Consider the following 24011-nt stretch of genomic DNA (forward strand, 5'->3'; position numbering starts at 1 on the left):
CTGTTTTATCCATTATTGAAAGTGGGGTATTGAAGTCATCAACTATTATTGACAATTGAATCATGTTTATTTTTTAAGTTATATTAAATCCAGTTTTTTGTTTGTTTGTTTGTTTGTTTGTTTTTAGGTAAGCTCTATGCCCAATTTGGGGCTCGAATTCACAACCCTAAGATTGTTGCATCCACACGACTCCTGAAACAGAATACTATGGGCACCAATGACAGTCACAACAAAGTTTATTGCAATAAGAGGCAAGGCCAACCGATCAAGACCGACACTCTTGACCCAAGTGCGGTCTCAAACAGCCGGGGTACAGAGTTTTTATAGCCGACCACATGGTCTTATCATCATCTGGGAACAGAACAAAGAAATAGTTCCCAGATGGGGGTGGAAACAGTTCAGACATGCCCTGCCCCACTCCAATCAAACACTAATCCAGTTGATTTTCCTTGAACTTTTGTTCCCTTGATTGATAGGCCAAGGCTGTTATCTCTTAATCTACGGTGTTAAAACAAAGCTGTTATTTCTTAAGGCTACAGGTTAGCCCTACACTACAATTTAACCCTTACAAGATCAAGAGTCACATGCTCTACCAACTGAGCCAGCAGGGCACCCTTAATCATATTTAACCTTTAGCTTTTAAACTCTTTTTGGAACCTGGGAGGACCCATCACCGCCATCTTCTCCCACATGAGAACTTATGCTCACACCAACTGTCCCAGGCCCAGCAACCATGGTGGTTGTGACAGTACTTTATTAGGTGAAGAAGTGGAATTGTTTTCAACATCTCCCCTAAGGAAAGAAGCTCAAAGGCCTGGGCCAGCCAGGCCCTGCAGGATGGGCTGCTTCTACTTGAACTTCTGCAGCAACTCACAGATCCTCTCCTTGACCATTGGATCCAATGTTGAACTGTCCCACTCGGCCAACCTCATCAGCCGGTCATGGGCCTCCCCAAAGAGGCTAGGGCCAATGGCCAGCTCCACCCTCATGCGCCACTCAGCAATCTTGGAGCTACTGAGGAAGACATTATAGTTGCCTCCCATGGGCTGTAGATACACAAAGAGGAAGAGATGGTCAGCCAGGGGACCAGCCCTACCTACGTCCCCTCCTACAGCCTCAGGGTGTCTCCCTATCTGCCACTGCAAAGAGTGAGTCTGTGACCCATCCCATCCCAGGCCTGAGCAAGGGGTCATACGCTATGTGATAGATGTGGGGTGGGGGCTGGAAGGTCAGAATCTCCAGGTTCTCCACTGGTCTTGCTCCAAGGTTCCTGAACCCCTTTCTGAGGTGACTCCTGGCCCAGATGACTCCTACTTTTTAGTGTGAAACCTCCCATGGGCCCTGCCTTCTACCAGAGAAATCCCTTATTCTCAGATGAGAGTGGGAAGAATTCACACATTGAATTTCCACATTGAACCTTCCTCTGTGATCAGGCGCAGGGCCTGGAATGGGAGACCCAGCAGGTAGTCTAAGAGACATGCACGCAAAAAGCCTGGGGGCTCCAAAATGGGGTGGGGTGGGTGAAATGTAAGGGGTAGGGTTTGAAATGTAGGGGACTACACCACCTGAGACAGAAAAACTGAAATGGTTTTCTCTGGTGCTGATCTGCCCTGCACACTGACCATGGACTAAAGCGGACATTTTGCATACTGGCCAGAAATTGCGTTGGCCTCTCAAGACATTGGCCGGGGTCTCAATTGGCCACCCTGCATACCAGCTAGGGCAGAACTAGCCACCCTCCCCTGCATGTAGAAACCACAAAACTGTCCCACACCCAGGTGGACCCCCAAAAGCACTGTGGATGCCCCTCCGACCCAGAACCAGGGAGCTTCCTTGTATAGCTAGATGTCTGGTGCTCTAGAAAAGAGGCATTCATCCAGAAGGACTCTTTGGAGGCCTCTGGACACTTCCTGGAGGGTCCGGCAGGAGGCGGAGGCATCCAGGATCCTGGCTGACTAACTGAGAAATGTTGTGTTCTTCTCCCTGTCCCAGGCCTGCCTTCCAGCTCCTGCCCACACTGAAAAAGCATTGTGAAGCATGGATGATCGTGACCCTCCTTGGTTCAAAATCTCCTGTGCTTCCGGTTACCCTTGGGTCAGGTCTAGGCACCTGGCTCCCAGAATCCCTCTCCCTCCAGCAGCCTATCCTCACACTGTGGCCCCAGTGGTCACAGAGGAGTCCTACCTCTGCCCAGGCTGTGTCCCTACCCCACTGCACACCTGCATCATCTCCACCAGGGCCACCACGTCAGCCAGTGAGATGTGGTCCCCGGCAATGAACATCTTGTCCTGCAGAAACTTCTCCTCAAAGAGCTGCATGCTGTTCTTCACCTCTGCCACCATCTGCTCCACCTTCTCATCTGGAACCTCCTCACCAGTGATCATTGGGATCAGCATCTGGCCGGGGTGGGGGAGAGGAGGGAAGAGGAGGTTGCACCCTAGTCCCATCTGACCCTCCAATCTTCAGCATCCTTGTCTGCTAGAGAGGTGTTGGACAGAACCAAGGATGTAAAAGCAAGTTCACCTCTTTTAGCAGTTCTGGTTGGTAGAAGTTACCTGGGGCCATTGTCCAGAAGGATTTTGAGATCCTAGCAGGATGGAATCCTGTGATTGATTAGTGATGTCTGTCACAGGCATGAGATAAGAAGTAAGGGTACATATACATACATTGGCTAGTCGTCATCTTCAAATTTGGTGGTCTCTCTGGGCCCTTTGACTGTGATGTTTTCTAGTTCAGAATGAAATTTCTTGAATCTTATCCAGTCTTGAGTAATATCAGCCCCTCCTGGGTACCCTTCCCCTTGTCTTTATAAGGCTTTTTCATACCCAATCGTTCATTCCACACTCCCATCAGCTCTGTAAGGCAGGCAGGAGAGGGAGCTGAGGAAATGATGCTCAGGAAGGGAGGGAGACTTGCTTGAACTCACTGGTGGTCAGCCCAGCCTTGACCCCACTCACCTTGATCCAGAGGATCCTGCTCATGGGCATCTGAATGGCAGTGTGCTGCCAGGCCATGAACTCATCCACGCGGGCACGTGTGTGCAGGTCTGGTGGGTACCAGTGTGAGGGTGTGCTGTACTTGCGGCACAGGTAGAAAAGGATGGCCACGCTGCAAAAAGGAAAAGTCGGGGGGCACTGCTCTTGCCTTCCTCAACATTGTTACACCCACCACCCCAGCGTGGCCGGGGCTCAGTGTGGGGCTTCCAGCCACAGGCAGGTGCTAGGCATTGACATTCTTCTGGGGGGAGGATGAGCCCAAAGGGTGCCAGGAAAGGCAGTCAGTCCGCCAGTCAGCGAGTGCCCGAAGGAAGACCAGCAGGGTGAATGGGATCTGATGGATGGCATGAGGAAGGGCAGTCTAGACGGAAAACAACATGTATGGGAATTCAGGGGTAAGAGGTAGCTACACTCTGTCTCTCTTTGTCTCTCAAAAAATAAATAAACATTTAAATATAAATAAATAAATAAATAAATAAAAGAGGGGTGCATGGGTGCCTCAGTTGGTTGAGTATCTGACTTCAGCCCAGGTCATGATCGCACAGTTCGTGAGTTCAAGCCCCCAGGATCCCAGCTGACAGTGCAAAGTCCACTTCAGAACCTCTATACACCCCCCTCCCTGTCCCTCTCTCGCTTGTGCTATCTCTCAAAAATAAACAAACATTAAAATATATATTTTTTAAAAAGGGGGGGGGGCGTCTGGGTGGCTCAGTCAGTTAAGTGTCAGACTTCAGCTCAGGTCATAATCTCACGGTTCTTGAGTTCGAGCCCCATGTCAGGCTCTGTGCTGACAGCTCAGAGCCTGGAGCCTGTTTCAGATTCTGTGTCTCCCTCTCTCTCTGCACCTCCTCCGCTCTCGCTCTCTCTCTCTCTCTCTCAAAAATCAATAAAATTTTAAAAAATTAAAAGAAAATAAAAAATAAAAAAATATAGTTGCTAAGAGAGTAGTTGTTAAAAGTTCTTATCATAAGGGAAAAAAATCTACAACTATATGTGATGACAGACGTCAACTAGAACTTACCATGGTGATCATCAGTTCACAATATATACATAAACTGAATCATTATGTTGTACACCTGAAACTAATATAATGTTGTATGGCAATTGTATCTCAATTTAAAAAAAAAAGAGGGGTGCCTGGGTGGCTCAGTCAGTTGAGCGTCTGACTCTTGATTTCGGCTCAGGTCATGATCTCACAGTTTGTGGGTTCAAGCCTTGGGTCGGGCTCTGTGCTGACAGTGCAGATCCTGCTTGGGATTCCCTCTCCCCCTCTCTCTGCCCCTCCTGTGTTCTCTCTCTCTCTCTCTCTCTCAAAACAAACTTAAAAAAAAAAAGAAACAAGATCTGGTACTTGGGTGGAGGGGTTCTGAGGAGGACAGGGGCCACAGGGGTACAGGGAGGGTACAGACTGGAGGCACAATTTGGAGGGAATTGTCTTGCTCTTGGCTGGTGGAGGGCAGGAAGGGAGGAACTCAGAATGGACACATATGTTTGAGGTGTCTAGAACATCTGGGGTCCCAGAGAGTCCTGAGTCAGAGTCTGATATGACACCAAAGTCCAAGAAGCAGGAGCCTGCCCTGCCGTGCCCCCGCAGCCCACCACAGAGTCAGCAGGTAAGAAGGGAACAGAGGTGGGAGGGGGGAGAAGGGAAGGAGCAGCCTGAGAGGGAGGCCCCAGAGGTACAACTGTCTAAGAAGGCAGGAAACATCAAGAAGGGAAATCCTAAATCCTGAATCATCTCAGTTGATCTCACAATAACCCTATAAGGTGGGTCCCAGTATGCTTACATTTGAGGAAACTGAGGCTCAAAGATAACAACTAACTGGCCAAAGACACATAGCCTGAGGCTACCAGAACCCGGGAGAGAAGCTTTTCCAGCTCCTTCACAGGGGTTTTGACGTCTAGCCTCTAGGAATGCAATACATTTCTGTTGTTCTAAGTCATTTAGTCAGTGGTAATTTTTTACAACAGCCCTAGGAAAATCATCCAGGACTGGGGTCACCCAAGTTCTATGGTCCACCAGGAAGATACATTTGACAATTATGAGACCGCCTCTGAAGCTGTCTGAGAAACAATAAACCCCTGAATCTCACCAAACCTCTACTTTCAATGACCAATTTACAGGAAATGAAGGGACAGAAAAACCATGTTAACATGACACCATGAGAACACGATCAGCAAAACTTAGACTGTGGGAAACTCCTCAGGACAAAGGATTCTGTTTCTTCAACCATAACGAAAATGTAAAGGCAGGGGCACCTGTGTGGCTCCGTCGGTTAAGCATCTGCCTTTGGCTCGGGTCATGCTCTCACGGTTTGTGGGTTTGAGCCCCACACTGGGCTCTCGGTTATCAGCTGTCAGCATGGAGCCTGCTTGGGGTCCTCTGTTGCGCTGTCTCTCTACCCGTCCCCTACTTGTGCTCTCTCTCTCTCTCAAAAATAAATAAACATTTTTTTAAAAGTATATTAAAAATGCAAAGGCAAAAGGTGGGGCATGGAGGGAACTATAGGCAGACCACAAGCTGCCATACTTGTAGTTTATTTGGAGCTGGATTCAAATGCACAAGCCACAAAGAAAATATTTTGGGGATAATCAGTGACTTTTGAATAGAACAGGGTATTGGTTGAAATCCAGGGATTACTGTTGCTGTTTTTTTAAATTAATTAATTATTTTTTTTGAAAGAGAAAGAGAGTGTGAGCAGGGGAGGGGCAGAGAGAGAGAGAGAGAGAGAATCCCAAGCAGGATCCAGACTCAGCACAGAGCCAGACACAGGGCTCGATCCCACAACCCAGGGATCTGAGCAGAAATCAAGAGTCAGATGCTCAATGACTGAGCCACCCAGGCGTCCCCAGGGATTATTGTTAATTTTTTATAAGGTGTCACCAAAGTATTGTGGTGATGCTTTTTTTTTTTTTTTTTTTTTTATGAGCCCTCATCTTTTATCTGGCAGGTAGGGGAATAGAGGGGAATAGAGTGGGTTGGTTACAGGTGATGCAAAATGGGCTCCCCACGTGGACCACTGTTGGAATTGTGTGATGGGTATCCTGTGGAGGTCTTCATATCCCTCATTAGTTAGTATTCATTCTACTTTGGTGTACGTATAAAATTTTTCACGGTAAATAAAAAGTAAGTACTAGTAGGTCGGCTCAACCTGAATGTCCCAGGAGGAGCAGAGACAGATGGGAGCAGGGGTGGGCAAGGAAGACTTACCTTTCAGATAAGACAAATTTTCCATCTTTGAGGCTGGGTACCTTCTTCAGGGGGTTGATCTTTATGTATTCCTTGCTGTGGTGGTGACCTGAGAGGGGTAGGAAAGGTCTGAGGGTGCTGGGACTCTAGGAAAGAGAGGCCCGGGTCTCCCAGAGGCAGATGCCTTTCTCCCCCTTTTCTCTAGAAGGAGAAACAAGCCCAGAGGAACACCATCCATGGCTCACTTCAGGTCAAAGGGCAAGTCAGTGGCAGAATCGGGATTAGGATCAAGACTCCTGCCCCCATCCCAGGCTCAGTGACCAGGACAACCCGTTGGCTTACAGAAGTTGGAGACCTCCAGCCCCCACTCCCAACTCGGCCTGAAGCCATAGCCTGTGAATCAGCAGCAGCCCTAGAAGCCTGGATCCCACCCCCACTCCTTCAGCCCCAGCCCCAGCACACAGCTGGAATCCAAAAGGGAGCCTCTCATATACAACCAATCTATCAGAAGACTTGTTATGTTGTGGTGGGTTTTGTTTTGTTTTCTTGTTAAGTAAGCTCTCCACTGCACGAGGGCTTGAACTCATGACCAGCCCCAGAGATCAAGAGTCCACAAATTCTAGCAACTGAGCCAGCCAGGCACCCTGGTCTATTGGGAGTTTTAACTCTTCCTCAACCAGCTGCCTCGGTCAGAAAACATTTCTGGGGCTGGATTCACACCTCATTTCGGAAGACCTGGCCTCCTCCTCTGTATTCTAGAGCCTTCTGCCTCTGCAACGTGAGCTTTTAAGAACCTCCTCCATGCTTGGGGTAATGTTGGAGACCAGTGCTCTGCATCTCACCCCGGGCCTGTGTCACCCTGAGCAGGTGTGAACGTGGAGGGAGAATGAGTGTGGCCTGAAGAGGTAGTCTTGACTCAGATTTGGATGACCACACACCTCTGCGACCTTTGCCAGCTCATCCGAGGTGCCGCAGCTAAAAAGATACTGCAAGGAAAAGCCGAGGGCTCTAGATGGGAGACCAGGGGATGCCTGGCACTTCTTCCTTCCACTTTATCTTATAAGAGCCTGTTCATAGGGCTCCTGGGTGGCTCAGTCAGTTAAGCATCCAGCTCTTGGGTTTCAGCTCAGGTCATGATCTCACAGTTTTGTGGGTCCAAGCCCCACATTGGGCTCCACGCTGGCAGTGTAGAGCCTGCTTGGGATTCTCTCTCTCACTCTCTCTCTTCCCCTCCCCCACTCACACTGTCTCTGTCTCTCTCAAAATAAATAAATAAACTTAAAAAAAAAAAAAAAAAAGAGCCTGTTCATCATAGCAGGGCAGAATTAGTCACAGGGCCGGACAGCCTACGATTCCCTTGGAAAGTCTGGACTTTAAGGTGGGGAGTCGCCTCTGTGTCTCCGCTTCTCAGAGACGCTCTGACCTTGCGTCCTGCCTCCCTGCCAAGGCCAGACCTATGCCGGGCAGCGTGGGATGCCTACCTTTTAGCAGATCCACAAACTGGAAGTCAAAGGGGATGTTGTTCTTCCTAGCGAAGATGTAGACAGCGCGGCAGGATGCTGACAGCAGGTCCAGATAGAGCTCCAGGCCCATGCTGAGACACGTGTCGGGCACCCCCACCAGCCACAGCCAGCAGGCTCTGAACCTGAGCCTATATGCAGCCTGAGCCCCTGGGCCTGGCTCTGTGCCCGTCGGCCCTCTCCAACCCAGGCCTAGGACCCCGCGTTCTGGAACTTCTTGTTTCACTTGGTGTTGTCATGAGGCCAGGAAGCCCGGAATTCTCACAGCAGCAAGAATTCTCGGGAGACTCAGGAGTAGACAAGGGAGAGGACCCTGGCTCAGGGGCAGGAGGTGGGGGCTGCCTGCAACCCTGCCCTTCCCCCTCCCTCTTGGCACACGTGTGTGCCCGTGGCCCATGTCGGAGAAGGACTTACACGCGGGAATTGTGAGGGCCAGAACTTTATTGTAGAATGTAACCCAAGGGCCTCTGCTGGGTCCAGAACGAGGATGGGGCAATAGGAAGTAACCATGGAGGGTTTCAGAAGCAAGGATTGGGGGTATGCATAGGTCAGTCTAGCCTGAACTATGGTTAGAAAAGTGTTGAGAGAAAGACAAACAGGATCCTAGAGAGCAGTCAGGGCACTGGGGACAATGCCACAGGAGTATCTAGGGTCAGCCAGCGAAGCTGTGCCATGGAGAGAACCCCAGAAACTTCTGGTCTGGCTTGGGACTGGCAGTGGCCAGTGGAGTTCAGCAGCTGGCAACTCAGGAAGGTAACTAGAAGCCCACGAGAGGCCTGAGTGCTGCTGCCTCTAGGCTGCATCATCTCGGGAGATCACTTGTCCCTCCAGATTCTGCTCAGAAGTGGGGAGACCCCACTTGGTAAGGCAGAGGAAGCTGGAGACAAGTAGACGTCACACAGCATGTTTATTGTGGGTGGGAGAGTGCAGGGGAATGGGCTGGGCCACATCCCTCTCAACTGAGCCGCTCCTGCAGCCGATGCACCAGCTCCTGTGCCAGCCAGGGGTCCTGCTGGGCGTCTCTGGGGTCCCGTGGCTGTAGCACAAGCTTGTGCGCATCTTGGACAAGCTCAGGGCCCAGGGCAGCCTCTACTCGGGCTCGCCAGGCTCCCAGCCGGGGCCAGTCTCTGAAGAGGTCGCAGCCAACAGCAGTGGGCTGGGGAGACAGGGTAGCCAGAGCAGGGGACTCAGCCCTGTGCCCAGAGTGCCCCCAGAGGGCAAACAGGCAGGAGAAGCTTACCTGCATCAGCTCCGTGAATGCCATCAGATCCGCTAGGGAGACCTGCTCGGTGGCCAGGAAGGGTTTGGCCGCCAGGACCTCCTGATCCAGGTGCTGCAGGGCTGGTTTCAGCTTCCCCAACAGCCGGTCTAGGCGCACAGTGTCCACAGGCTGCCCCGAGAAGTGGGGCAGGAGGGACTGGGCCAGGGGGAATGGAAGCAGCTTATCCTGGGTTCCTCCAAACATCCACAACCACCTCTCCACCCCTCCCTGGCCACCATCCATTAGTGATACCCCCTGGGGCACTGTATTCAGAAGGATTCTGAGAATTCATTTAGACTCAGGGGAAAGAATGCCGTGATCAATTACAGATGTCTACCCGGGACAGTGGATAGAGGGCTATATATGTGCCCGTGGGTCCTTTCCAGCACTGGGGGTTCTGACTGCTGCCCAAGCCTGCATAATAGGGCGGGGAGGCTCACCTTACACAGGTAGACATTGGTGGCAGGCAGCTGGATGGCCGTGTGCTGCCACGCCAGGTACTCGTCGACTCGGGCGCGGGCCTGCAGGTCAGGTGGATACCAGTATGGCGCCGTCTGGTACTTGCGGCTCAAGTATAAAAGGATGGCCACACTGCAAACAGGGGGTGTCAGAGAGTCCGCCACCCCTCAGGGCTAGGCAGCTTCATCTCTCACAAACAGGGTGATTTGACTGGATTTTTGTCCAACGCCACCTCCGGGGGAGGCCAACCCCACTCCCACATCCCCACCACGGGCCATCTTTTCTCCACCAAACTGCTCCATTCCTCACGCGCTCCCCATGGACCCGTATTTCCACCTCCCCTCCCCCGACTACTAACCCAGCCAGCCCTCTGCCTCCAGACCCACCTCTCTGGCATCCGGGTCCTACTGAGCAGGAGGGAGGCAGACCTGCCATGGACATCCTGCCCAAGGGATCTCCAAGTTCCCTCCCAGGCCAGTGCTCCCTAGCAGCCAGGGTCCAGGGGAGGGGATCGAGGAGAACCCCTTTCTTGATCCTCCCTGGGCTCCTGGCACACAATTTCTAAGTCAAATAATAAAAATGTAATGGCAACTAGAAAACATTTTATAGAAAAAGGTGGTGCCCAGTTTCCATTCTCAGGCAGGTCCTGGGAGGGGTTACATTACTACTCCATTTTACAGGGGAGAAACATGGGACACGAAGTTCTGTGACCCCTCTGTGGCCGAGATCGAGGATATGGGGAACTGGGATTCAGAGCCCAATGCAAATCTGGGGCTGCCTAGCTCCTGGCTCCTGTGACTTGAAGGCCAGTTTCGGGACATCTGGGGAGGGCTAACCTCAAGCTTGGATCTTCCCCAGCAGAGTCCAGGTTGTCCAGGCCTAACAGAGTGACCTTTGCCCAGCCCTCCATGCTGAAGCTACCAACCATCTTTAGCCCCAGAGCAACTCCTAGTCCAGCCCCTTGCCCCCAAGCTGGGTGAGCTAAAAGGAGGAAGAGGGGACCACAGCAGTCTGGAAAGATCTCCAAGTGTGGGACCATCAGCTTTCTGCCGTCCTCTCTCCGCCTCCCCCAACCTCGAAGCCTCCACAGGCGCCAGGACCCCATTACCTCTCCGCCAACAGGAAGTCTCCATCCCTCAGGGCAGGCACCTTCCCCAGGGGGTTCACCTTCAAGAATTCAGGCTTCAGGTGCTCCCCTGGGGGATGCAGAGGATGGGTGGCTCAGCAAGATCTGGCTCCTGGATGCCACCCCCCATGTGGCCCAGCCTAGCCAAGACTCACCTCGTCCCAGCTCCACAGGCCGAAACTCAAAGGGAATGCCATTCTTCTTGGCGAAAATGTAAATGGCACGGCAGGGGGGCGAGTACAGGTCCAGAAACCGCTCCAGCGGCATGCCTGCCCCGCCCAGTGTCCTCCCCTGCTCAACACTTTAGCCTGCTTCTGGGGAGGTTTGCTTGGCCCCTTCAAAATGGGACCCAAAGACGTCTGTTCCCCTCCCCCAAGCCTACTTCCTCTGAACTACTAGCTGGGCGCCCTGGCAAGCCTCCCCACCTCCTGGGCTGTCGGTTGAGTGGAGGCAGGGTGGGCTGTTGAATATTTGTCGCTGGTTTTTCAAAGCAGGGTCCCCAGCCTGGCCCTCCTCCTGCTTCACTGGGTGTTACAAGCCCCTGGACACCCCCAGGTCCTGCCTCTTCCCTCTGGCTGGGCCACTCCCTGATCTCTGCTTCCTGGCAGCCGGGGAGGCTTTCACAACCTTTCTGTCGAAGTAGGAGTCTCCCTGGCAGAGGCGCACTATTGGTCTTTAAGACCTTTTATGTTTTTCCTCCCACTGCACCTGTGCCTCACACACAGACTCACACAAACTCACACACAGAGTCCCACACACAGAGTCTCTCTCTCTCTCCTCTCTCTCTCTCTCTCTCTCTTTCTCTCTCTCTCTCTCTCTCTCTCACACACACACTCATGCTCATACTCACATGTCCCCAGCCCAAGCCTCTCCTCTCTCCAGTCTGAGTAACTGTCCTGAAATCCTGACATTGTAAAGACATCTCTCTCTCTTGACTGTCCTTCTCTGGTGCCCCGCACCCCCTGGGGCTCAGACCAGCCCCCTGGAGTCTTCCCTCTCCTTACCCACACCTGTTCCCTCCGGCCTCACCAGCTTCCTCAACCAGCCCTTTTACTTCCATCCCAGGGCCCTCTGTCCTGGTCCACACAGCACCAGAGGGGATTTCTCAAGTCCAAATCTGATCCCATGCTCCCAAGCACCCTCAGCCCTGCAGTGCTCCCTCTCCTCACACTCCCCAACCTTGTCCATTTGCCTCTCAGCCTTCCTCTTGGACTGTCCCGTGCACTTCTCTTCTGTCAGAACCCAAGTCTTGAGACACTGAGGGTGAGGTTGTGGGGCAGGGCCTCCATGAACCCAGACAACAGCCATGGGTGGGTTAGGAGCTGGGGCCTGGCATCCACACTGGCCCTGGCCGGTGGGGTGACTCGCGGAGCAGGTAGCAAGCCAGAGTAGCCCCCTGGGAACTGAGCCATGGTCTCCCAGGAAGCTGCCCCCAGCCCCATTCTGGGACCTGAGGAGGTCAGAGCCACTGACCATGCAAGGGAACTCTAATGCCTTCCCCACTGTTTTCATAGGAACTGAAGTCTGCCAGGCAAGACTTTTAGGGACACATTGCATCCCTTACAAACACACATACTCACAGGACATGTGGGTCGGGCAGAGCTGACCCCACCCTTAGTTTCAAGGATAGTTCATGGCCCAGCCCAGCCAGTGAAGACCCTGTATCCCTTGACCACTCTGATTGGATCAGGCAGGGTCCTAGGGCTGTGACAGGAGTTCCTGGGAAGGAAGGACTGGGAACAGGCCCAAGGCTGACCCCTGCTGAAGTGCATTGCCATTCCTAAGATGAGGCCGGGAAAGCAACTGTCTGCAGAAGGAACACAGCTGGCTCAGATTCTTCCCCGGTGGAGGAGGACAAGGGCTGGGCAGCCTCCAGGAGCCAGGCTGTCCAGAGCCAGCCATCCTGGAGCCCAGGCAGAAGGGATTGAAGCCAGGCAGGCCCAGCAAAGCCAGCAGCCATCCAGCAAGTCTGTAGATGGGAGGCTGGGCTCAGACTTGGCATGTCCAGAGCCATCAGGGAGCCCTGGGTCCAACACCCTGGGACCTGTAACCCAACCCTGCACAGAAAACCCCAACTGGCTTTACCATATTGGATAGGGGTCACAGCCCTACGGTGAAGGGGAGGAGCAAGAGAAGGGAGGAATAGACAGTAACCTGGAAGCAAGGTGGGGAGACAGAGATAGGGAGGAGGGCAGCAAGGGACTCTCATTCACTCATTCATTACTCATTTGCTCATTCATTCACTCATCCAACAGAGAGGCTCAGACAAACCAAAAGGCCAAGGATAGGTGACCAGAGAGGAGTCTTTCTTGTATCTCCCAGCCTTCTAAGCGGACCTATGATGTAACTCTGGTGGGGCCCCGGGAGGGATTGACCACCTGCCCCCCGGATCTTCAGGATGGGGCTGTGGCCCTGGCACAACCCTGTACCCAGGAAAGCCTCCATTAACTCCTGCTTTGCCACCAGCCATGACCACTCTTCCAACACAGCCAAGCCCCACATGGGTCATAGGGCTCACGGACAGGTCAGTGCTGAGGCTTTGATTCTAGACTCCAATACAGGAGACAGGGATAGCCATGCCACTGACCCCAAGGGCAGCCACAGGACCTGAGGAAAGCCAGGGAAGGATCCCACCATCTGTCAAACAGAGATTTTGGTCCCCCTGGCCCTCTAGGCAGGGTCAGCGGAGGGAGGCTGCCTGGCTGGTCTGAGCTCATGCCCACCAGCAGCTCCTTCAGCACCATAAAGTCAACCAGCGTCACCTGGGAACTTGAGACGAAAGCCCTGCCTCTCGGGAATTTGTCTGTCCCTGTTCCTACCCAGCTTCTCCCTGGGCACTTGCCTACAAATGAGCAGAACCAGCACGAGTCACGTGAGTGGAGGGTGGGCTCAGTCTGCAGCCCCACCCTCCAGCACCTTGGCCTTGCCCACGCCTGTCACACTCCCTCATCACCCCTCTCACCTGGGTCCACACAGGCATGCCCAGGGGGTGTCCTGGACACAGTCGTCATGCCAGCTCGGGCACTCATTCATGCGGGCATGGGCCTACAAGTGAGATGGCATCAGGGGGCTGCTGTCTGGTATTTGCAGGCAGGGTGGGGGCAGTGGCCTTGAGGACCCTGGTACCTAGCCATTCCCACCTCCCTCAAAAACTTGCAGGCCTCTGGCAGAAGAAGTCTCTGCCATTGATAGATTCCCCCTTCATCCTGTCCTCCACCCAGCTCTCTCTACCCCACTCCACCATCCAGCGGTCAGGCATGCCCCCACCCTCCCCCCCAGCTGGTTATGTACCCAGGCAATTACAGTTCCTGGGAACTAACGCCCAGTCCTCAGCGTGGCTCAAGAGCCTGTGCTCATCTTGCCACGTTGACCTTGGTCTCCCAGCATATGCCCTTGGCCACACCCGGCTGCTGGAAAGTCAAACACACTCAACCTTCCTGCTTCCAGCATTAGCTCAGGCCCTTCCCTCTGCCGAGACCAATTTGGGAGTTAAGGTCACTTCCAGGAGTGTCTTCTGTCTCTCCTCCTGGCAGGCAACCTGGGGATCCTGCTGCCCCTCCGTCCTACGATGGTGCCCAGCATGGCTAGTTCGGTTGTGGCCTCCCTCCCGGACATAGCTGTCACCTACACTGAACTCACAGTGACTGTTTAACTTCATTAACTTTATTGTTCGTTTACTTCTTATACTTTATTGCAGTGTCTGTTGAAAGAGAAACCATCCAATTGTTTGAACAACAAAGTAGCTGGTTTGGATCTAGAAGGCACAGGCTGCCTCCACCCCCAACCCCCTGGGGAAAGATGGAAAAGGCCCAGGAAAGCAAACAAGTATGAAGGATCTCTGAAAGGGAGGCCATCAGAACAGGATCTGAGGGGGAAGACAACCCCCGGGGCCCCCAGGGCAGGACAGATGTAACATGGGAGCCTAGACTCAGGCTGGAAATGACACAGGGTGGACCAAGGAGGGGCACCAAGGCCCAGGGAAAGGGGCTCAGAGCCCTAGGTTAAGGACCCCATTTGTTGGTTGGCAGTGACATCTACTGTCACATCTAAGAACTGCAGCCGCATGAGCCACGTGGCCTCCTGCCGTAGCAGGGGGAAAGGGGGTGCCTGGGAGACTGGATCCTGGCTCTCTCATAAGAAAACTACTCACTCACTGGAAAACAAATATTGGCAAATGGAACTGTAAGAAACTTGAAAGTGTTGTGTACTTTGACAAGGTCTGTTTCTGTGACATAAATGCAATTTCCCAGAAGTTTTGTGTTCAGGCACGTGGTTGGTGACGAGAAGCCCTTGACTACAAAACAGGGTGTTGGCTTTCAGTGATTTTTTTTTTAAATTTTTTGTTTAATGTTTATTTATTTTTGAGACAGAGCGTGAATGGGGGAGGGTCAGAGAGAGAGGGAGACACAGAATCTGAAGCAGGCTCCAGGCTCTGGGCTGTCAGCACAGAGCCTGACCCGGGGCTTGAACCCACGAACCATGAGATCATGACCTGAGCCGAAGTCAGACGCTTAACCGACTGAGCCACCCATTCACCAAGGGTTAACCAAGAGTTAACAAGGCAGGTAGTGCAGCTCAAATCTTTCCCCCAAATCTGCTTCTCTGCCACCTTGTTTCGGTAAGATAATATTCATGCTCGATGCCATGATAGCCAACTGTGAATTCTGTTGTTTTGCAGGAGATCAAGTTTTCATAAAGAAACCAGCCAGGGTAGGTGGCTCAGTGGGTTAAGTGTCCGACTTTGGCTCAGGTCATGATATTGTGGTTCATGAGTTCCAGCCCCTCATCAGGCTCTGTGCTGACAGCTCAGAGCCTGGAGCCTGCTTCGGATTGTCTCCTTCTCTCTCTGCCCCTCCCCCACTTGCACTCTCTCAAAAATAAATAAACATTAAAAAAAAAAAAAAAAAAAAAAGCCAGCCAGAACCCAGAACCACTGACTCTCTCTTTGAGCACAACAAAATGAGATTGACCCTCCCATATTTACCAACTTTCTTTGGCTGAGGAGTCATGTGACTCCTCTCCCCTTTCCCCAGACCTTCTTCTAATGGCCTTTAAAAATCCCTGACTCAGGATCACTTGGGTGGCTCAGTCAGTTAAGCATCCCACTCTTGGTTTTGGCTCAGGTCATGATCTCACTTTTCCTGAGATCTCACCATTCCTGAGATCGAGCCCAAAGTTGGGTTCTGCTCTGCACTGACAGCGTGGAGCCTGCTTGAGATACTCTCTCTCCCTCTCTCTCTGCCCCTCCCCCACTCACATTTCTCTCTCTCTCTCTCTCTCTCTCTCTCAATAAATAAATAAATACACCTTTTTAAAAAAATCCCTGGGGCATCTGGGTTCCTCAGTCGGTTAAGCATCTGACTCTTGATTTGGGCTCTGGTCATGATCTCATGGTTTGTGAGATTGAGCCCAGTATTGGGATCTGTGCTGACAGTGCAGAGCCTGCTTGAGATTCTCTCTCCCTCTCTCTCTCTCTGCAACCCTCTCAAAATAAATAAATAAACTGTGAAAAACTTTTTTTGTTTGAAAATGGCCTGTGATAGCAGAATCGAATCTATAACTACAGAGGACGAACTATTGGGTGCCAGAGGGAAGATGGGGTGAGGGCATTGGGAAAATAGCTGAAGAGAAGTGGAGGTACAGGCTTCCAGTTATGGAATGAATAAGTCAAGAGGATGAAAGGTACAGCACATACAGTCAATGATATTGTAAGAGCATCGTATAGTGAAGGATGGCAGCTACATTTGTGAGCACAGCATAAAGTACAGAGTTGTCACATCACTATGCTGTATACCTGAAAATATAACTGTGTGTCCACTAAAAAGTATTTTTTAATAAATGATTTTTAAAAATCATTCCATTTCCGGAAAAAAAAAAAAAAGACACACGATACCCTTACCCAGCAATGCCATTTGTGGGAGTGCCCACAGTTGTATTCAGCAGTGACCCACGAGGGCAGTGGCAGTAATAGTCACAGATTACTGGTCCATTAGCAGGAACTGGGTGGCCCTGTTCCCGTCCACAGGTGCAGTGGCCACCGTGCACCGTAGTAAAGCGCCCTTTACTCAGTGACTCAGTGAGCTCATACATGCAATGTGCTCAGAGCTGGGCGTGGCTCATCAGAAGCATATTATACAGGGGCACCGGGGTGGTTCAGTTGGTTAAGCGTCCGACTTTGGCTCAGGTCATGATCTCATGGTCCATGATGAGTTCAAGCCCCGCATCAGGCTCTCCGCTGTCAGCGCAGAGCCCGCTTCGCATTCTCTGTCCCTCTCTTTCTCTGCCCCTTCCACACTTGCATTTGATCTCTATCTCCCTCTCTCAAAAATAAGTATTAAAAAAAAACTTAAGAAAAAAGAAGCATACTATATAACTCAGCTGCCCCAGTTCTTAAAAGAAAAAAAAAAGTTCTCTAATGAAATGACCATGTATCAAAATACTTCTCAATAACTAGTGTCTCCCTGACACCAGTGTCTCCTGGTCCATCACACCAACCTTTTCACCGGTTACCACTTCACTGCTATTTTCTTATTCAAATACAACTACAAATCTCTCCAAAGATGCAGGATGCCACAAAATAATGGCAGCAGATGCCTTTGACCCACGGTCAGGTCTGCAGACTTGTTTAGAAACCTGTATGACCGTGATTTCACTGTTTGAAGCCCTTAGGGCAGGATTCATCAAATGGAATATACAATGAAACTGTCAAAATTCAGTCACAGTTGGTCTGAAACCTATTTGGTGTTAGACGCATTGAAGCAAGCCCAGGCAGAGCTCGCAGCTCATCAGGAAAAAAATTCTCCATGCTAACAACCTCATTGGTATCTCATTTTGGGACTTAATGCTGATGCTAGACAACTGTGTGATTTTACGCAGCTGGAGTGTCTGGATTCCAGATGTGTATTTGACTGACCTCTCCCTGTGCCTTGTCTTGTATCTGTAACTGGAAGCAAGCCCCAGATACCAAAACAACGTGGCCTGAGACCTTATGGTGCTGGACAACTTATTGTAGATTATGATCATATGGGTCTTCACTTTTTCTAAACAGACTGAGCCTCCCAAGCACCTCAAAAAAGATTTTATTTCTAAGTAATCTCTACACTCAATGTGGAACTCAGACGTACAACCCTGAGATCAAGAATTGCATGCTCTACTGACTGAGCCAGCCAGGCACCCCAATAATCTATACTTTGAACCCAAAGATACAGGGTGGTGAAAAGTACGTTTTAAGAATCAGTACAGGGGCGCCTGGGTGGCTCAGTCGGTTAAACGTCCGGCTTCGGCTCAGGTCACGATCTCGCGGACCGTGAGTTCGAGCCCCGCGTCGGGCTCTGGGCTGATGGCTCAGAGCCTGGAGCCTGCTTCCGATTCTGTGTCTCCCTCTCTCTCTGCCCCTCCCCCGTTCATGCTCTGTCTCTCTCTGTCTCAAAAAGAAATAAAAACGTTAAAAAAAAAAATTTTTTTTTTAAAAAAAAGAATCAGTACAGATGTGAATTTTTTCTCATGCAACCTCACTGAAACCATATAATGGGGTACGTTTTTCTTTGAGCAAGTCTATACGATCGATCATTTTCTAGAAAGTATCTCTGTCTGTACTAATGTAAAAATAAATGAATAGGGATGCCTGGATGGCTCAGTCTGTTAAGTGTCCGAATCTTGATTTTGGCCCAGGTCATGATCTCATAGTGGGTGGGTTTGAGACCTACATCGGGCTCTGTGCTGACTGTGCGGAGCCTGCTTGGGATTCTCTCTTCCTCTCTCTCTGTCCCTCCCCCCGCCCCCTCTCTTTTAAAAATGAATAAATAAACATTAAATATTCTATCTATCTATCTATATATCATCTATCTATTTAAAATACCATACTGGCAAGGCTTGGGATCTCCCTACTATGGACTAGATATTTGAATTCCCTTCTCCAAATTTATATGATGCAATCCTACCCCCCAAGGTGATGGTATGAGTCCCTTGTGAATGAGATTACTGACCTTATAAAAGAGATTCCAGGGAACTCTTTAGCCCCTTCTACCACATGAGGACGTGGAGAGAAGACAGCCATTTATGAACCAGGAAGCAGGCTCTCATCAAATACTGTATCTACGGGCATCTTGATATTGTGCTTCCCAAACTCCAGAAGTGTTGAGAAATAAATGTTTGTCACTTAAGTCACACTGCCCAAGGTTCACAGGGAGGAGGCATGAAGTGGTGGTTATGTTCTGACATGACCGACTTCCTTCTGGGTAAGGAAGGCTGCCAGGCACAGATGGAAAAGATCCCAAAAGTTCTGGACTCCAAGAAGGTGGGGGTGAGGAGGGGGACTTTAGGAGGAGGAGGGGGACCTTGGGAGGGTCAGGGCCTTGGAGAAGTACTGCTGAGTCCGACTTGGAGGAGATGCCATTCCACCTGGTGAAGATGTGATGGGGCAGATGGCCTGGGACACAGGTGCAGGTAGCGTGCCAGGTTCATGGTAGGGCAGGACACTGTGACTAGCATGGAGGTCTGAGGGCAAGCATGACTGGGGCCAATGAGAGGCCACCTCATTCCCACTGGGGATTCACCAGGAGGGCAGCTGGAGGCTAACTCTTTCACCACCTGGCAGAACACACCAAAATCAGGGTGTAGGAAACCGACAAATCAAAACTGAAAAATAGCCACAAGCCCCAGGATTAGGAGACAGTTCCAGAGAATAAAAAAGAAGTGCCAAACCATCAGCTTTCTTGGATACTGATCTGTGCCAGGAGACTCATGGCCGAATTTTGAACATCCTGGAGCAGGCAGCCAACAAAACAGTCCCACAATCCCCACCAGAACTCTACTCATATATGCTATTTTGTATTTCCAGGATCCCCTGAGGAGTCTGGAAGAGGGACTGATGGTTGGACACATGATGGATTTGAAGACAGAAGTCTCCCACCTGGCTCAGGGCTTTGTTTCAAGCCACCCTTCCATCACTGTCAGGGATCTCATCACAGTTAGTTGGGGGTGGTGACACCTGGGGTTGAGCCCATTGCTTCTTACCCAGTATTCTAGATGTTAGTATGGTCCTGGGTCAATGTCTTCTTATCTTCTGTTTGGTTGAACTCCTTCCCAAAAAGCACACCTTGCTTTTGTTAGGTAGCTCAGGAGAGGTGCACAGCTGACATTTTCTATCTTCCCACAAGAGTGCTATTTTGGTTGGGTATAAAATCTTATGTGGGGAAACCCATTTTCCTCAGAATCGTTTTTCTCTTCTAGCACTCCTGTTCAAATAAATGAAGACATTTTGATGCCCAGGCAGAAATGGCCACAGGGATGCAATTGACCACCAGCTTCTCCAAGAACAGAGGTTTTTAGATCATGCCCTACACCATGGGGTATTAGACACAGGATTAAGCCCTGCCCTTAAAACACTGATACCATGAACTGAGTAGGAGGCTAGAGGAGGTCAAAAGTTCTGGACACTGTCAACATCCCCGCACCAACAGGTCTTTGCTCTGGGGGCAGTGATTCTCCCATAACTGCAGGTGAACTCAGTTTGCAGTTTTCCAACACAACACTCTTAGGACCATTGTTTTCATTCACCCTGAGAGATACCAGAACCCTCTTCCATCAGTCCCTTTTCCAAGGTCTGATCTAAGTTCTATGGGAACATCTTTGGGGTTCTGGAGGCAGCAACACCCTCCTCAGAGACCTAAGTTCTACTTCTCCTTCAGCACCTGGATTTTAATAATTCCAATTTCCTCCCTTGGTCCCCCAGCCCTAGGGTTATTGGCTGTCTCTGGGATAATCTGGGTTTTCTTTGCCAGTGGAGTTCTATCATGCCTGGTGACCAATTCTTTCTATTACATTCTCTCTGCTAAAATTACTGATGTGGGCTTGGTCATACAAATAAACCCAGCTGATATACACGGTAACTTATGCGACAATCTATAACCCCATAGTTTGCTGTTATGCTGAAACTGCCGGAAGACAGGAGTGCTAGTTGTCTTTTAAGTTTCCCAGACTTCAAAAATCATTACCATATCCCATGAAACACCATCTATATCCCTTAGCAGTTTTCAATTCTCATTGATTTCTTAATATTTTGTTGTCCTGGTACCAATGCTATACTGACTTGTTATCTGTGAGGTTACTTTGGTTAACTGTGATGAGGGTTATTGGAACATACTTTTATTCCATACATATAATACAACAGTGTAATAAAACCAATAAGTCTGGGGCCTGGGTGGCTCAATTGGTTAAGCATCCAACTCTTGGTCTCAGCTCAGATCTTGATCTCAAGGTCATGAGTTCAAGTCCCAAGTTGGGCTCCACACTGGGCATAGAGCCTACTTAAAAAATAAATAAAAATAAAAAAACAAAAAACAATAGTTCTTGGTTCTTCATTCAAGTTGGAGTCTTCATTATTTAAAAAAAAAAATTTTTTTTTTTAATCTTTATTTTTGAGAGAGAGACAGAGTGTGAGTAGGGGAGGAGCAGAGAGAGATGGAGACACAGAATCCAAAGCAGGCTCCAGGCTCTGAGCTGTCAGCAAAGAGCCCGACACAGGGCCCGAACCCACGAACCATGAGATCATGACCTGAGCCGAAGTCGGACGCTCAACCGACTGAGCCACCCAGGTGCCCCAAGGAGTCTTCATTATTTTTAAAAGACCAATGACCTTTGCTGATTTTTAGTTGATTTGTTTTTCTTCATGTTATTGAATTTTCAGAGCTTTTCACATATGGTAGATTTTAGTCTTCTATTGATTATTGTATCTGCTGTACTGAGAAGAAGCACTACCAGGGACATAAGGTATCCTGCCTGTGCAGAGCTCCTCCTGGGATCAGAAACAAGACACTGAGGCAAGATGGAAAAGATGAAAAAGGACAAGTACGAAACTAAGAATGAATCTTTATTGCTAATCTCCTGGCCTCCAACCATCAGTCCCTATTCCAGATTCCTCAGGGGATCCTAGAAATATAAAATAGCATATAGAGGGAGAGTTCTGGTGGGGGCTGCAGGACTGTTTTGTTAGCCGTCTGCTCTAGGATGTTCAAGATGGGGCCATGGGTCTCCTGGCACAGATCAGTACCCAGGAAAGCCTCTACTCAGTCACGCCATGCTGCCAGTTTCAGCTGTCCCTCAAATAGGTCACAGCCAAGAGCCACAGACTGTGGGGACAAGGATGGGAAAGTTAAAGTGATACTGAGGCCTCAATGTCAGGCCCCTTCCCCAAACCCCACGTAAGGCCCAGGGCAGTGTGGCCAACATTAGGGCCCAAGAGCACCAGCATGAAATATACACAGGAGGGGAGCAGGAAGTCAGGGCTCCATCACTAGTTCAAAGAGAAACTTGTTCTGTGATTCTGGGCAAATTCCTAGCTTTCTGTAGGCCTCAGTGTTTCTGTCTGTGTAATGGGCATGGTGATAGGAGGAATGCTGCCCACAGATGATCCTCCTCTGGCCAAGCTGGTACCTGCACCAGCTCCTCCAGCACCATGAGGTCAGCCAGCGTCACCTGCTGGCTGTTGAGGAAGGCCCAGCCCCCCAGGAACTTGTCCTCCAGCCACTGCAGTGCCCGGTCCGTGGTGGCCCTGTTGCGCTCCACCTTCTCCTCAGTCACATGGACTCCAATGAGTGGTGCCAACACCTAATGGGGGCAAAGGGTGGGCTCAGGCTGTGGTCCCTGCCTCCTCCCGGGTCCCTGACAGTCAACAATCCCCAGATGGCTCTCCTCACCTGGGTCCACAAGGGCACGCCAAAGGTATCACGAATGCAGTCAGCATGCCAGCCCAGGTACTTGTGGGCATGAAAACGGGCCCAAAGTTCAGATGGGTACCAGTGGTCTGCCGTCTGGTACTTAAAGCTTAAGTAAATCAAGATGGCGGTGCTGGAGATAAGGGCAAGAGCAGCGACTGTGATGACCCTCGTTCGTGGCCTTTACCCCAGCTGCTCCCATCCCTCAGTGGGGTTCTGGGGCTTCTCTGTACTTGCTGGCCTCCACTCCTACCTGCAGCTCCCTGGGCATTGCCTCCTCTCTCTCCCCTGACTCTACCCTCCAGAGCTCCCTCGTTCCTTTGCTATCTCAAGCAAGGAATCTTGGCCAGACCTGCTGCTTTGAGCATCGAGAGCCTTCTCTCTGTGATATCACAACAGCGGCTCTCTAAGCTAGAGACTTGTCCCATTTGTGCATGAGGAAACAAAGGTTCAGAACAGTGACTTGTGCAAGGCCTCACAGCTCAGAAAAGGCTCTCTGGGCCTCTGCAATCTTGTATCAAGTCTAAGTGCGTGGGACAGAGGCCAAGAGGGGAAACGTCCTCAGATCTGCCATGGGTCCCTTCTGACAGGGTCCTCTGGCCATCACTCCTGCAGCCACCTGACTTCTTGTCCTCTATCTGCCTGGTGGCTGGCCCTCACCATGGGTCGTGCCCTCAAGTCCTGGCAGACCCTGGAGGGTAGCCTGAGGAGTCAGAAGAGGCCCTTTTGGCTTCCATTTTTCGAACCTGCTCTCTGTGCAACACTGGGTAAAAGTTTCCATGTTCTCTTTTAAATTTTTTTAATATGTATTCATTTTTGAGAGAGGGAGAGAGAGAGAGTGAGCATGAGTAGGGGAGGGGCAGAAAGAGAGGGAGACAGGATCTGGAGTGGGCTGCGTGCTGACAACACTGGAGCCCGACGCGTGGCTTGAACTCACGAACCATGAGATCATGACCTGAGCCAAAGTCAGACACTTAACCAACTGAGCCACCCGGGTGCCCCCACATGTTCTCTTCTAGTAACCCTCAGTCTGGGGGAAGAGAGGCTCTGTGGTCCAGAAGGGAGGAGGAAGGCAAAAGAGGTACAGAGGCATGTTGTATCAACCCCCCCCCCCCAGTCATCCTGATCACCTCCCTCCCCAGCTGTCAGCTCTCACCACACCCCTCACCTTCACCCCCACCTACCCCCTGTGGTCTGAGAGGGCACACAGTGGGAGAGCCAGAGGCCAGGTGAGCTGGGGGCTTAGGAGGAAGGAGGGAAGATGAGCACCTTTCAGTCAAGACGAAGTCACCATCCTTGAGGGTGGATACCTTCTGCAGGATGTTAAACTGGGAGAACTCCCCGCTCACGAGGTGCCCAGTAGAGGAAAGGCCCTTCGGAGCAAGAAACACACCTGCTGTGCCCTCCCTCTCCCTTCCCCAGCCAGAACCCCAGGGGCCAGGCTTGGCTAAGAAACAGCTGGGTCTGTGGGGAGGGCTGTGTGGGGCCATGGCAGGGCCATGGCTGGGCCTTGGGACCAGGAATGAGGATGGCCTCCTTGCCCTGTCACCTCCCAGGGTGGCTGAGGGGTTTCAGCGGGTGCAGTCAGGTGCTCCAGATGGATGAAGAGGAGTTATTTGTCCAGAACTGGGGTGGGGAGGGGGAAGGGAGGCAAAGAGGGGAGGCTCAGCAACTCTTACCTCTAAATTCTCACATTGTGGCCATGTCCCCAGGGTCTTTAGGGTTTTATGACTTTAAACACAGGC

At 51.0% G+C, this 24011-nt stretch overlaps 3 protein-coding genes across 3 annotated transcripts; all 3 read right to left on the minus strand.

The window, feature by feature from the left end:
* Window positions 1-736: 736 nt before the first annotated feature.
* On the minus strand, window positions 737-8149 carry LOC125914034 (glutathione S-transferase theta-4-like). Its single transcript, XM_049619140.1, has 5 exons — window positions 7668-8149; window positions 6208-6295; window positions 2958-3108; window positions 2220-2396; window positions 737-1046 (listed from the first exon to the last, which is right to left on the minus strand). Exons 1-5 carry the CDS (start codon window positions 7777-7779, stop codon window positions 849-851), a joined length of 726 nt encoding a protein of 241 aa, XP_049475097.1. The 5' UTR covers window positions 7780-8149; the 3' UTR covers window positions 737-848.
* A 504-nt stretch (window positions 8150-8653) lies between these two features.
* Window positions 8654-11136, minus strand: LOC125914033 (glutathione S-transferase theta-1-like). Its single transcript, XM_049619138.1, has 5 exons — window positions 10708-11136; window positions 10535-10622; window positions 9408-9558; window positions 8947-9123; window positions 8654-8862 (listed from the first exon to the last, which is right to left on the minus strand). Exons 1-5 carry the CDS (start codon window positions 10817-10819, stop codon window positions 8662-8664), a joined length of 729 nt encoding a protein of 242 aa, XP_049475095.1. The 5' UTR covers window positions 10820-11136; the 3' UTR covers window positions 8654-8661.
* Window positions 11137-21471: 10335 nt separating this feature from the next.
* Window positions 21472-23783, minus strand: LOC125914630 (glutathione S-transferase theta-2B-like). The gene is given in 4 exon segments (XM_049620120.1): window positions 21472-21681; window positions 21986-22159; window positions 22249-22399; window positions 23536-23783. Coding segments are annotated over 4 exon segments (756 nt in total). The 5' UTR covers window positions 23757-23783.
* Between the last annotated feature and the right edge of the window lie 228 nt (window positions 23784-24011).

This window comes from Panthera uncia, assembly GCF_023721935.1.
Source record: "Panthera uncia isolate 11264 chromosome D3 unlocalized genomic scaffold, Puncia_PCG_1.0 HiC_scaffold_8, whole genome shotgun sequence".
In the NCBI taxonomy this organism is placed as follows: domain Eukaryota; kingdom Metazoa; phylum Chordata; class Mammalia; order Carnivora; family Felidae; genus Panthera; species Panthera uncia.